The 13,381-nt window shown below is 43.1% G+C and overlaps 5 protein-coding genes across 5 annotated transcripts; 1 reads left to right on the top strand and 4 right to left on the bottom strand.

The window, feature by feature from the left end:
* Positions 1 to 638: 638 nt before the first annotated feature.
* SAMD00019534_080570 (hypothetical protein) lies at positions 639 to 3,042 on the bottom strand (the record flags this gene model as incomplete). The annotated part of the gene is made up of 3 exons (XM_012896517.1): positions 639 to 700; positions 912 to 2,842; positions 2,912 to 3,042. The coding sequence occupies 3 exons, from the start codon at positions 3,040 to 3,042 to the stop codon at positions 639 to 641; spliced, it is 2,124 nt and encodes a 707-aa protein (XP_012751971.1).
* A 338-nt stretch (positions 3,043 to 3,380) lies between these two features.
* Positions 3,381 to 5,771, bottom strand: SAMD00019534_080560 (hypothetical protein; the record flags this gene model as incomplete). Its single annotated transcript, XM_012896516.1, has 2 exons — positions 3,381 to 5,574; positions 5,644 to 5,771. The coding sequence occupies 2 exons, from the start codon at positions 5,769 to 5,771 to the stop codon at positions 3,381 to 3,383; spliced, it is 2,322 nt and encodes a 773-aa protein (XP_012751970.1).
* A 295-nt stretch (positions 5,772 to 6,066) lies between these two features.
* Positions 6,067 to 8,538, bottom strand: SAMD00019534_080550 (hypothetical protein; the record flags this gene model as incomplete). The annotated part of the gene is made up of 3 exons (XM_012896515.1): positions 6,067 to 7,079; positions 7,155 to 8,341; positions 8,411 to 8,538. 3 exons carry the CDS (start codon positions 8,536 to 8,538, stop codon positions 6,067 to 6,069), a joined length of 2,328 nt encoding a protein of 775 aa, XP_012751969.1.
* A 408-nt stretch (positions 8,539 to 8,946) lies between these two features.
* SAMD00019534_080540 (hypothetical protein) lies at positions 8,947 to 10,381 on the bottom strand (the record flags this gene model as incomplete). The annotated part of the gene is made up of 2 exons (XM_012896514.1): positions 8,947 to 10,214; positions 10,282 to 10,381. 2 exons carry the CDS (start codon positions 10,379 to 10,381, stop codon positions 8,947 to 8,949), a joined length of 1,368 nt encoding a protein of 455 aa, XP_012751968.1.
* Positions 10,382 to 11,791: 1,410 nt separating this feature from the next.
* SAMD00019534_080530 (hypothetical protein) lies at positions 11,792 to 13,379 on the top strand (the record flags this gene model as incomplete). Its single annotated transcript, XM_012896513.1, has 4 exons — positions 11,792 to 12,016; positions 12,123 to 12,509; positions 12,582 to 13,013; positions 13,080 to 13,379. 4 exons carry the CDS (start codon positions 11,792 to 11,794, stop codon positions 13,377 to 13,379), a joined length of 1,344 nt encoding a protein of 447 aa, XP_012751967.1.
* Positions 13,380 to 13,381: the final 2 nt, after the last annotated feature.

Raw genomic sequence — 13,381 nt, 5'->3', positions numbered from 1 at the left:
ATAGCATCAGGATGGATGATACGAAGTAATGTTTCAATCATCTGTCGACTATGTCTTAGTCGTCTGGACTGCCCATCACTGTCTTCATCGGGATGTCTAAACATAACATAATGAAGCAATGTGTCTTTGACAAATTTGTTGTACAACTCGATTATAGTGTTCTCTTCTTGGCCTTGGCCTTGGCCTTGGACTTGAACGGGTCTCATTCGGTTGATAATATATTCGACTAATGTTACATTCTTGAGATACATCGCAAGACAGAAGCAAGTAAGCAATGTGAATTGTAATCTAAGGATTGATTGATTGATTGATTAAGAGTGAGTAAGTGGCATGATTGAATGAGTGAAGTCATAGTGTACTCTTTGTTCTTTGTTTGAAAGTTAAAGTCTAGTTGATCACAATACTTGATGAAGTTTACATTATCTTGACATAGTACGAGATGATATAGTGAACATATATCGCGTCCTTTGATTGAATCAACACCAAGTTGTACATGTATCTCACCAACACATCTGAATATAACTGATCTAACATAAGAGCTGGCCAATACACCACTCACCAATGACCTCAACCTACTACCACTACTACTACTATTATTATTATCTGTATCCATTACATTAGTAATATATGTTGAATAATCATAAAGTGAACATGCAAAGGAGTGATGACTCATTGTCATTGTGTTTGAATGAACCACAATCTTTGTATTTATGGGATTGATGTTAATGCGCCAACCTCTTGGAACATGATATGGTATTGTTTGAGCTCATCATCAGTCAGTGGAATGAGTAGTCGACGATATGGATACGTTGGATGTGTCGGATCATTCATATTTGATTGATTGAATAGTTGGATGATTGATTGAGCTGATCCATATCGTCGGTTTGTCAATGATCTGGTCTTGATCATACCTGTCCGTGGAGCATGTATGAATGGTGTTTGGAAGTGATTGTCATCAATCAAGCTGTCCAAAACTACCCTGTACAATATGACATTGTTAACGCCAGCTCTTGATGTCAGTACTTCATTAATGAATGTTGTGTCTTGCTTGAGTCTGATCTCCACTCTTGACCAAATGAACTCGATCATCTCCCTACTCAGCGCACTGACATCATGGTACAGTCTATTGTTGTTTGCACCAATCGGGATATGACTTCTTGCTCTCACTCTAAGACTGAAGAATGAGATCACATCAGAGCGCATCAACATTCCAGGCAGGGCAGGACTCCATCCATCAGTGCTATCAACTCTTTCCAAATGTTGAGGCGAGGCCAAGAGTGCATCGACCTTGTTTCCTTGTCCAAAGTTGATCAATGATCGCAACAACAATGGAGTGATGTCAAAGTATGGTCCTGAATTCTCCAAGTGATGTACAAGCATGCTGGCCACATCCGATCCTCGCCTACACAGTGCTCCCATGTTGATGAAGGCATTGCCTGTCTTATTCAACTCTTTGAATTCATCGAGTAGTCCATTCACCGCGGCATTGTATGACAATACATCATTGTTGCAACCTTCATGTCCATACTTGATCATGAGTCGGATGGTGCTTGGCTTCAAAGATATCCAACACGAAGGAGTATTTTGCCAATTGTAGAGGCACCCTGGTGAAGCAGTCGACAGGATCATCTCCACCACGTCTTCAGGAAGTTGATCGAGGAGTTGAAGCTTAAAATACCTATAGTGATAGTTGGTTTGGATGTGTCTGCCACTTTGAAGGACCGACTTGATGCCCTCGATGTATTGTATACTCATCGCAATGTTGAGTGGTCCAGTAAGATTCGTAAAGTGTGCGACTCTTATGGCTTGCTCAATACGCTTGATCACATCCATACGCTTGTACCTGATCACCGAGCTATACACTGAATCCCATATGAGTACCACGCGATCAGTGTTGAGCAAACGATCAATCAACAGACACCAGTTATGCTGGTCGTTTGACATGTCGATCGAATGAACTGGCCAATTATAATTAATCAATGGGTGGGTCATGATGTTGTCCAGGATGAAGAGTGCACATTCATAATGTCCTTCCACCAAAGCATTGGAGAGTAGGTTGGAGTCAAGAAAGACACCGATATCTTGGATTAGGGCTGGCAGAAGGTGTTTGATCGCCTCTAAGAATACGTGATTCCCATTCACGATCAGCTCAGTGAATAGAGTGCCACGTGGTTTGCGAGATTGTATCAACTTGATTGAGTCCACGGTCAAAGGTCGAGGTGTCGTGCGTAGTCCTGTGCATATGACTTGTTCCTCTCTGCCAGCGCCAACAGCACCATAACTCCAGTCCAAGTGCTGGACGACCAACAAGTACAGGTCATTGTGCCTTAGCCGACTTGACGAGTTCAGCATTTCCTCTGCAATATCCTTGCTCAAGTTTGATTGAGGTTCGCTTAGGTATGTCTGGAATTGATTGATAACGAGCGTCTGACATTGGTGGAATACTTGACAATAGTACGATGTTATGTACTCCTCAATAACAGTGGCTGGTCGTCGATAAATATATGATGTGACCTCGAGGTACAGGTCGACTTCTGCATGGCTATGGCTTGTCGATGAGTTCATCGATGTTAGCCAATGCTTTGGAAGCATGTCGTATGGCAGTTTGAGTAACACTCTGATCATTGATTGACTGAGACTGTCGTAGGGCTTGAGAGCATGCGAGAGTATGACTTGTTCAAACAATGTAATCCTTACGAGATGGATCATGTCAATCTCGTCCATACCATCTGTCTTGACCTCATCTATTGCATGTCTCCATCTCTCAATGATATAGCCAGCTATGATATCATTGTTCAATCTCACAGCTTGTCCAAACAGTTTGATTATGGTCGATAGCAATCTGTATTCATTCATTTATTGATTGGGTTAGTGATGTTTATAAAGTTGAATAATTGATTGACAGACATACTGATGCTTAGGTTTGATAGTGATCTGTTTGATTGACATCAAGTCCTCACTATTCATCATGATCGGTATCAATAGCCTATTGAGTGCTGTACCCAACATTGTATTGCCATCTTCTTCGACGGCGTTGTACATTCGATCAAAGTGATTTATGAACAATCTATTATCTCTAATCATTAAACAATGATACAAAGAACATACATCACGTCCATTTATAACATGTTCAATACCAAGTTGTCTGTTTATCAATGTTATACATCTACCAATCTCTGATCTAATATACTTGCTCTCATGTACTCTCCTCAACACTGACATCAAACATGTTGTAGTATTAGTTGTAGTAGTAGTAGTTGTTGTTACTTCATTATGTTGCATCACTTGTCTCTATCTCTATCTGTGTATTGAATAAGTATAATAATAGACAATAATAGTCGTCTTCATCTCAAGTTCAGCAAAGTGAAAGTTGCGACGATTCAAACATCTTTGTTTATGGGTGGCGAGGTCGAGGGCAAGGGTATGAACACTCCAAGATTGATGAACATTGATTGATGTCGCCTGATATCACTATTGGAGAGTGGAATGAGCAGTCGACGATATCGTTGACCGTCTGGACTGTGTGGATTGAATAGTTTGAGAATTGATAGAGCTGATGCATATCGTCGATTGGTCGATGACCTTGCCCTGATGAGTCCTGGACTTGGTGCTCGGATGGTTGGATAAGATGTCCTGATGTGATCTCCATCTATCAAACTGTCCAACACGACCTGATACGTGATGATGTTGTTCACGGCAGCTTGTGATGACAAGATATCGTTGATTAAGTATCGACATTCTTTGGCGAAGTCGTTCACTCTGGACCAGATGAACTCGATCTCTTCCCTGCTAAGCGCACTCACGTCATGGTATATATGTTTGTTGGAACGCCCATGGGCATGCGATGGCCTTGGACGCATGTTGAAGAATGACGTTACATCTCCACGTGCCACCAACATGCCGGGTCTGGCAGGGCCCAATGGTTCTAGTCGCCATGTATGATTCCGTGTCGCCAAGAGTGCATCAACCTTGTGACCTTGACTAAAGTTGATCAATGATTGCAATACAAGTCTCTCCATGCAGTATTGTGGTGGGGCGATCTCATAGAGATGTTTGATCATACTGACCATGCCTTCATGATCTTGTCCATGCTTGCAGACATGGGCAATCCAGTACCTGGCCATGTCTTTGTTTTTAGGCGGACACAACGTTTTGAACACGTCCAGCTGTCCGAGCAACGCTGTATTATATGCCAAGACTTCATGACATTGCTGGCTATGTCCATATTGTATGATCAATCTGACTGTGCTAGCAGAGAGTATGCAATGGGGTCGACCTAAGACATTGAAATATATCTTGCCCGGTGGGATACCTGCCAAGATCATCTCCACAATGTCCTCCGAACATTGATTGAGTAGGTCCAGCTCGACCAAATTGTAATATATATGTTGATTGGGCGGGCGTGTCCTACATTGTATGATTGATTCGATACCTTCGATGTATTGCTCCCTAATTGCAACATTGAGCAATGGACCCATGGATGTACCAAATGATGTTGGTTGTCGATCGTCATTGGCTTGTTCTACACGCTTGATAACATCCATGTGTCTGGCCCTGATGGCCGATGTATAGATCTCACACAAGATTGGTGACACTCGCCCATAGCAGTTTAGCAGTCGATCAATCAGCGTCAACCAATCATGTTTGTGATTCGATAAGTCGATATATCCAACAAACCAGGGCTTTTTGGTGCTGCCGATGTGATGTTGGTACTGCATCACCATGTTGTCCGCAATGAAGAGGGCACATTCGTAATGACCGGCCGAAAGTGCACCATTAAGCATGTACTGGTCAAACAATGGGAACTGATATGATTGTGGGTTGGTAGCGTAGTCGATCATGATCTCGGGCAGCAGATGCTTGATATGCTGCATGAAGTTGATGTCACCACGGCGGACGATCTTATTGAGGCTATCGAGGTTTAGATGAATGAGTGCCTTGAATGAGCCCAAGGTCACAGGTCGTGGTGATGGGAGCAAGCCTGTACAAGTCACATGATGGTTCTCGTCCTCGACCCAGTCCAAGTGTTGGACGACCTTCAAGAACAGATCAAAGTGTTTGTGAGAGCATGAGGCGGTGAGCATGCCCTTGACAACATGTTCCGAGTCGATAAGAGATACACCTTGCGAGAGAAGTTGATCAAAGTCATTGATTACACGTGTTTGATGGTTGGCAAACACAGGACAATAGGTGCCGATGTACTGATCGATGATGTTGACCGGTCGATCTGATTTGGGCGTGGAGGTGTAGATGACCACGTCAAGGTAAAGGTCCAGGTCAGATCCGGTCGAGTTCAACATACAGCTAATCCATCCCAAAGGGACCATTCGACAAGGCAGTGTGAGGAGGAACTCGATCATCAGTCGACTGAGCCTCCCAAGTCCTTTGATTATTGATGGATGTGATTTATCCAACAAAGATATCTTTACAAGATCGTTGATCATATCATCGTCCATTTCACCTGTCCTCACCTTTTCCACTCCTTGTATCCATCTCTTAATCAAGTGGATCATAATGACATCATTGTTCATCTTCACTGCAACTTTGAACAGATTGTTGATTGTCAACAATAGTCTGATTATGATTGAGTGAGTGAGTTAGTGATTGATTGATTGATTGATTGATGTATTCATTCATACATACTGAGGTATCTCTTTCCTCTTTTGATTCTTCCTCTTCTTATTACTCGGTCGGACTGTTTGGGATCTATCTGATATGAATCGAGCAAGTGCTGAACCAAGTAATGTGTTGCCATTGTCATTGACGGTCATATACATTCGATCAAAGTGATTAATGAACTTCACCTTGTCATCAGTGACAATACAATGATGCAATGAACATACATCACGTCCATTTATAACATTAACAACACCATGTTGTCTGTTTATCAATGTGATACATCTGCCAATCTCTGATCTCAGATACTTGCTCTCAATTACTCTCCTCAACACTGACCTCAAACATGTTGTTGTGATAGTTGTAGTAGTTGTAGCTACTTCATTATGTTGCATCACTTATCTCTATCTCTTGAAGAACTAGTTTGATTGAATAACTTTATTCTCTTCTTTATCTCAACCTAAACAAAGATGCTAGCCATGAAACTACAATGTTTATGGGCGAGGGCGAGGTCGAGGGCGAGGGCAAGGGTTCAAACACTCCAAGATCAATGAACATTGATTGATGTTGCTTGATCTCATCCTCTGTAAGTGGAATGAGCAGTTGACTATATTGTCGACTTTCAGGACATTGTGGATTGAATAGTTTGAGAATTGATAGAGATGATGCATATCGTCGATTGGTAGACGCCCTGGCTCTGATGAGTCCTGGACTTGGTGCACGAATGAATGGCTGAGATGTCTGGAAGTGACCACCCTCAATCAAACTGTCCAATACCACCTGGTACGTGATGATGTTGTTCACGGCAGCTTGTGATGACAAGACATCGTTGATGAAGAATTGGCATTCTTTGGCGATGTCGTTCACTCTGGACCAGATGAACTCGATCTCTTCCCTGCTAAGCGCACTGACATCATGGTATATACGATGGTTGGAATGTCCAAGTGAATGTCCACGTAAATGCCTTGGCTCTGGACGCATGTTAAAGAATGACAGGACATCTCCAAGAGACTCCAACATGCCGGGCTTGGCAGGGCGTCTTTCCAAAGGTTCATTGCGACTTGTGTGATTTGGTGTAGCCAGGAGTGCGTCAACCTTGTGACCTTGACTAAAGTTGATCAATGATTGCAATACAAGTTTCCTGATGGAGTATTGTGGCGGGGCGATCTCAAATAGATGTTTGATCATACTGGCCATGCCTTCATGATCTTGTCCATGTTTGCAGACATGTGAAATCCAGTGCGTGACCATGTGATTGTTTTGAGGCGGACACAACGTTTTGAACAAGTCCAGCTGTCCAAGCAATGCTGCATTATATGCCAAGACTTCAGAGTAATGCTGGTTGTGTCCATACTTTATCATCAGGTTGACCGTGCTGGCAGAGAGTTTGCAAAGTGTTCGATGCTTGACTCTGAATTGTAGGATACCCGGTGGGACTGCCGCCAAGATCATCTCCACAATGTCTGGAGAACATTGATTGAGTTGGTACAGATCGACCACCTTGTACAAGGTCTCATGACTGGGCGGGCGTGTCCTACATTGTATGATTGATTTGATGCCTTCGATGTATTGCTCCCTAATTGCAACATTGAGCAATGGACCCATGGATAGTCCATATGATGTTGGTAGTCGATTGTCATTGGCTTGCTCGACACGCTTGATCACATCCATGTGTCTGGCCCTGATCGCCGATGAATAGATATCAAACAAGTTTGCTGACACTCGCTCATTGTTGAGCAGCCGATCAATCAGCGTCAACCAATCATGCTTGTGATTCGATAAGTCGATTGAGTATCCAACAAACCATAGTGGTCTGGCATCATCATCATCATCACCATTATTATCGATGTTTGGTGGTTGGTACTGCATTATGATGTTGTCCATAATGAAGACGGCACATTCATAATGACCGGCCCCAAGTGCATCATTAAGAAGGTACTCATCAAACAGTGGGTATTGATATGATTGTGGATGGGCAGCGAAATCGCTCATGATGTCTGGCAGCAGATGTTTGATATGCTGCAGGAAGTTGATGTCACCACGGCGGACGATCTTATTGAGGCAACTTTTGGTCAGATGAAAGATTGCTTTGAATGAGCCCAAGGTCACAGGTCGTGATGATGAGAGCAGGCCTGTACAAGTCACATGATGGTTCTCGTCCTCGACCCAGTCCAAGTGTTGGACGACCTTCAAGAACAGGTCAAAGTGTTTGCGTTGGTGTGCCATTCTGAGCATGCCCCCGGCGACCGGTACTTGGTCTATACGAGATATACCTTGCGAGAGAAGGTGTTCAAAGTCATTGATTACACGTGTTTGATGGTTGGTAAACACGGGACGTAATGTGATGATGTACTGTTCGATGATGTTGACGGGTCGATCTATTTTGGACGTGTAGCTGACCACGTCAAGGAAAAAGTCCAAGTCAGACCCGGTCGAGTCCTCCATGCAGCCCTCCCATAACAAAGGTATCATATCATTAGGCAGTGTGAGGAGGAACTCGATCATCAGTCGACTGAGCTCCACTTTGTCATTTCCTTTGGGTAATGGTGGATATGATTTAGCCAACAAAGATGTCTTGACAAGATTGTTGATCATATCATCGTCCATATCACCAGTCCTCAACTCTTCCACTCCTTGTATCCATCTCTTAATCAAGTGGATCATAATGACATCATTGTTCATCTTCACTGCAACTTTGAACAGATTGTTGATTGTCAACAATAGTCTGATTATGATTGAGTGAGTGAGTTAGTGATTGATTGATTGATTGATTGATGTATTCATTCATACATACTGAGGTATCTCTTTCCTCTTTTGATTCTTCCTCTTCTTATTACTCGGTCGGACTGTTTGGGATCTATCTGATATGAATCGAGCAAGTGCTGAACCAAGTAATGTGTTGCCATTGTCATTGACGGTCATATACATTCGATCAAAGTGATTAATGAACTTCACCTTGTCATCAGTGACAATACAATGATGCAATGAACATACATCACGTCCATTTATAACATTAACAACACCATGTTGTCTGTTTATCAATGTGATACATCTGCCAATCTCTGATCTAAGATACTTGCTCACAAGTACTCTCCTCAACACTGACATCAAACATGTTGTAGTTGTAGTTGTAGTAGTTGTAATACTTGTTGGCACTACATCCATCATGATGCTGCATATCTATTCTCTCTTATCTCTCTCTTATCTCTATCTATTCAATATGTCTTTCAAAGTAATAATAATTTGATTGGAACAAAAAAGTGGAAAAGTCGATTTGATAGAGTGAGCAAGTGGGTGATTGGAATGATTCCAGAAAGTGTTAAAGTTGAGTTAATCTTTTGATTTATGGTACAATGCAATGATTGAGTCAATGTCAATGAATGCACATTCAGTCACCCTGAAGAGAATGGAATGTTCATACTTGAGGAAGAGTGTGTCACTGATTCGATACAGCTCGTGGTAGAAGCTACCCCTATCAGATAAAATGATGCTAAACAATGATGTAGTTGCCAACACCTGTGCCAAATGCTTGGTATCCACCGGCTGGAGTCTGATGCTCAATGTATGTATTGACGGCGGTATCTGTCTTGGATCAAGTACATGCTTACAATTGATCGTAGTGAGTGATGTGAGTGTCGCTGGAAGCAATTCAGCTTCGATTGGATGTTTATAGGCGAAGAGTGAGAGTGATCGGAGTGATCGAGGCAATGTCGTGTTGGTCAATCTGAAGCCAGACCCACTACATCGAAGGTACAAATGATCGAGTCCATGAGGGAATGAAGTGATTTGTCGCCCCACATTGGTATTAAGTTCAGTCAGTGTGTGAGGAAGTGTCGAGTAGTCCATCTCAAGGTAATTCCAAACATGGTAATCAAGTGATCTGAGTGCTGGGAACGTGGATGGGATCAGAACATCAGCACTCACTAGTGTTTCCAGTTGCGTGAGGTTGGGAAAGACGATGCCAGGAGCAAAGATTGTATCCCTTCGCATTATTAGTTTGACACATGCACGATGACTGAATGGATGGCGGTAATATGAATTGATCAGAGTGACATCGGTGACCGATTCAGGAAGGTTGGTGCTGGTGAGTGGTTGATCAAAGGATCCACCAAAGTGTACTCTCTCTAGGGTTGGCGGGAATGTTCCATCGGCAATCGGTTGATTGAATTCTCCTCCAAAGAATATACTCCTGAGACGGAGTGGGAGAGTCCCTGGTGCAATCGGGATGTCGACCATAAGTTTCAATGTTATCAGATTGTCTGGCAGAGCACCAAGTGTTGAGTTGAACTGTCCACCAATTGTTAGTTCAGTCAATGTGCATGGGAGCATAGTGCAGTTGGGCATCTGATCATCTTGGCCGAGTTGTAACACCAATGTTGTCAATGGGACATGACATATTGAGAACGTTAGACTGCGCACCATATTGAATGCCAGCACGACTGATCGAGCCGACATCTTAGCCATAAGGTCATTTACATTGACGTGGCTCCAGAATGTTGAATCGAATGCATAATCATCAGACTCTGTGAACTCTATACGACCAATGTTATTCGCTCCAAATAGTCTGTGACTCGTCCATTTGACGACATCTCTACCATCTATGTTTGTTTGTTTGTTTGTTAGACCTAGGTCAATAGCGATATCACATGGCATCGCATGACATACCGACATAATAGGGCGCGTTGGGATCCATCATTGCTTGGACATTAGCATCGGTCTTGCTGCTGGGTGTCGCGGGAGTCAGAACATTGACCTCCACAAACATCTTTCCAGTGTTGTCGAATTGATACCTGATTATATCACGATATGATTGAAGTCTGACATCTTGATCGTTGTACCAATATGATCTGTGAGTCAATTGGTGACTGTGATTGACCTCGTTCAAGCGAAGATATTGATGCCGACATTCAAACAGACGTCTACACACCAATGTCACCATAAAACGATCAGCATCACGATCAATGAATGACAATATATGTTGTATCAATCTGAATTGAAGTGTATCCATCGTTATCTCCAATCATTGATTGATTGATTGATTCAATGTGTGTATGTGTGTGTGTGTGTGTGTGTGTGTGTGTGAGTCGACATGTTCGAACTTTGGACAAGAGGTGGGGAAGTATGAGATGGAAGGAAGTTCAACGATCATTGACTAGTCAAACAAACAACAATCAATCAAATCAAATATTACCTTACATTTGTAACATTGGCCATATATTCCGACGTCATTACAATGTATAATATAAATAAAAATAAAATAATAATATTAATTGTTCGCATCCAATAAAGCCGGATGAAGTGGATGGTGCCCAAAAGTAATAATAAATTGATTGATTGATTGATTGATTGATTAATCAATTTGATTGGATTATTATTCATTCATTGACACACACACAGACAGATACAGACAACAACAATAACATACACTCACTTAGACCACTTACACATTAATACACGATTGGTTGGTATAAATTCACAACACTTATTCAAAGTAATGGTGATCAGATTATCAACTCTGATCATGACTAATAGAGTGTGTTTGTCGAAGATTGATTGATTGATTGAATGTAAGTGTGTGGGTGGGTAACTCAAGGTGTAAAGAGGATTGAGCTCAAAGTGAAATGAAGTGATGTTCATTGATTCATTCACACACACACCCACACAACATATACACAGATACAGATACAAATACAGATACGTAAGCGTGTATCTATCTATCTTACTCAAATCATGTTTGCCCCAACAAACACAGACGATCGGACAACTTACGTCACTAATGCATATGCGACGGATTGCTTGAATTGAAGTGAAGTTGAAGTAGGAGTTGTGAGGGAGTGAGCAGGTGTTTGGTCAACAGCCGGCCAACAGGCACGCGAGTCGAGCCCAGTCACTAGTCTCATGCTCGTCAATCTACAATGCAATCCACATAGTATGCTATGATCCAACTGTGCATCATCATCTTCATCATCTTCACCATCCTTCACCTTCACTACCCACCCCACACATCATCACTCTCAATCAATCAATCAATCAATCAAACAAATGTCATGTCGTGTCAACAACAACAACACCTTATCAGCTTATCATAAGCAATAAGCAAGCAAGCAATGTTGGTCAACAATGCTCTCAGGGTTATAATGAATGTGGAATGAAGGTGTGCGCGCAAATACCACGGATGGATTGTTGCCGACCGACACAGCACCGTGCATCCAGTCAGTCGCAGTCAGTCGTCAGTCAGTCATCCGGTCAGTCAGTCGGCCAGTCAGCCAGTCTCAGACCAGCAACAATCGTACCTTGCCCTCCACCACCTACAAGTCATATAAATACTCTACCCTCCACGATCATTCATTGCCTCCATCGCAAACTAAGCTTAGCTTTGATTCAATATATTAAGATCATGGTAAGTTAACTCTAAGACTTAACTTCCCATCCTCTACCTTCGCCTCACTCACTCACTCACTCACTCAATCACTCACTCATTCAATCACTCAATCAATCAATATTAGATACCAAATAAGGAGTTCTACGGTGTGGACCATGTCACATTCTGGGTCGGTAACGCTTTACAGGCGGCCACTTGGTACACGGCAAGACTGGGCTTTGAAACGATTGCCTATAGGGGGCTGGAAAATGGTGATCGTCAGTATTCGACTCACGTCGTTAGACAAGGCCGCATTACACTTGCATTCACATCGGCGCTGGACCCCCAGGACCATGAGTTTGCCAGACATATGCGTATGCATGGCGATGGCGTCAAAGACATTGCCTTCTCCGTGTCCAACGTCCACCTAACCTACAACGAGGCCATCCTCGCCGGAGCCCAACCCATCCATCCACCACGCACCCACCACGATGCCAATGGATCCCTCACGATCGCAACTATCGCCAGCGCAGTAAGTTGTCATGATCTTGTCCCTACCTCGGCTCTCACTAACACTTAATCAATCAATCAATCAATCAAACAGTATGGCGACACGACACATACATTTGTGGAGCGATCAAAGTATGATGGAGCATTCTTGCCTGGATACGAGGTAGCAAAGCATCGCGACCCATTGGCAATGTTGACCCCACCAATTGGTCTGTTGGACATCGATCACATCGTCAGTAACCATCCCGAGAACCACATGGAGCGCATCGCGCAGTGGTACGAGCAGGTGCTCAACTTCCACAGGTTCTGGTCCATCGACGATAAGTCACTCAACACAGAATTCTCGTCGATGCGTACCATCGCCGTCACGGACGACCATGAGCGCGTCAAACTGCCCCTCAACGAGCCCGCCAGTGGCAAACGCAAGAGTCAAATTCAAGAGTACGTCGACTACTATGCTGGCTCTGGCGTGCAACACATCGCCCTCACCACCGACAACATCATCGAGTCGGCAATCAACCTCAGGGTATGTTTTATGCGAGTTTGGAATGATTCCAATCAATCAATCATCCACTAACGTCGACCCATCAAGAAACGAGGTATTCAATTCCTAAATATACCTACCGAGTATTATACGGCATTGAGGAAGAAGTTGGCAACAGCATCAATCAAGGTTAGAGAGGATATAGATGTTTTGGAGCAACTTCAGATACTGGTCGACTATGATGACAAAGGATACTTGCTCCAGATATTCACAAAGAATGCTCAAGATCGTCCAACAGTCTTCTTTGAGATCATTCAACGCAACAACTTCAATGGCTTTGGTGCTGGCAACTTCAAGGCCCTCTTTGAGGCCGTCGAGAGAGAACAACTCAAGAGGGGTAATCAATGATT

Source organism: Acytostelium subglobosum (assembly GCF_000787575.1).
Source record: "Acytostelium subglobosum LB1 DNA, scaffold: scaffold17, whole genome shotgun sequence".
Classification (NCBI taxonomy): Eukaryota; Evosea; class Eumycetozoa; order Acytosteliales; family Acytosteliaceae; genus Acytostelium; species Acytostelium subglobosum.
Note: the sequence above shows the minus strand (reverse complement) of the source record. Positions and strands in the feature narration are given on the sequence as shown.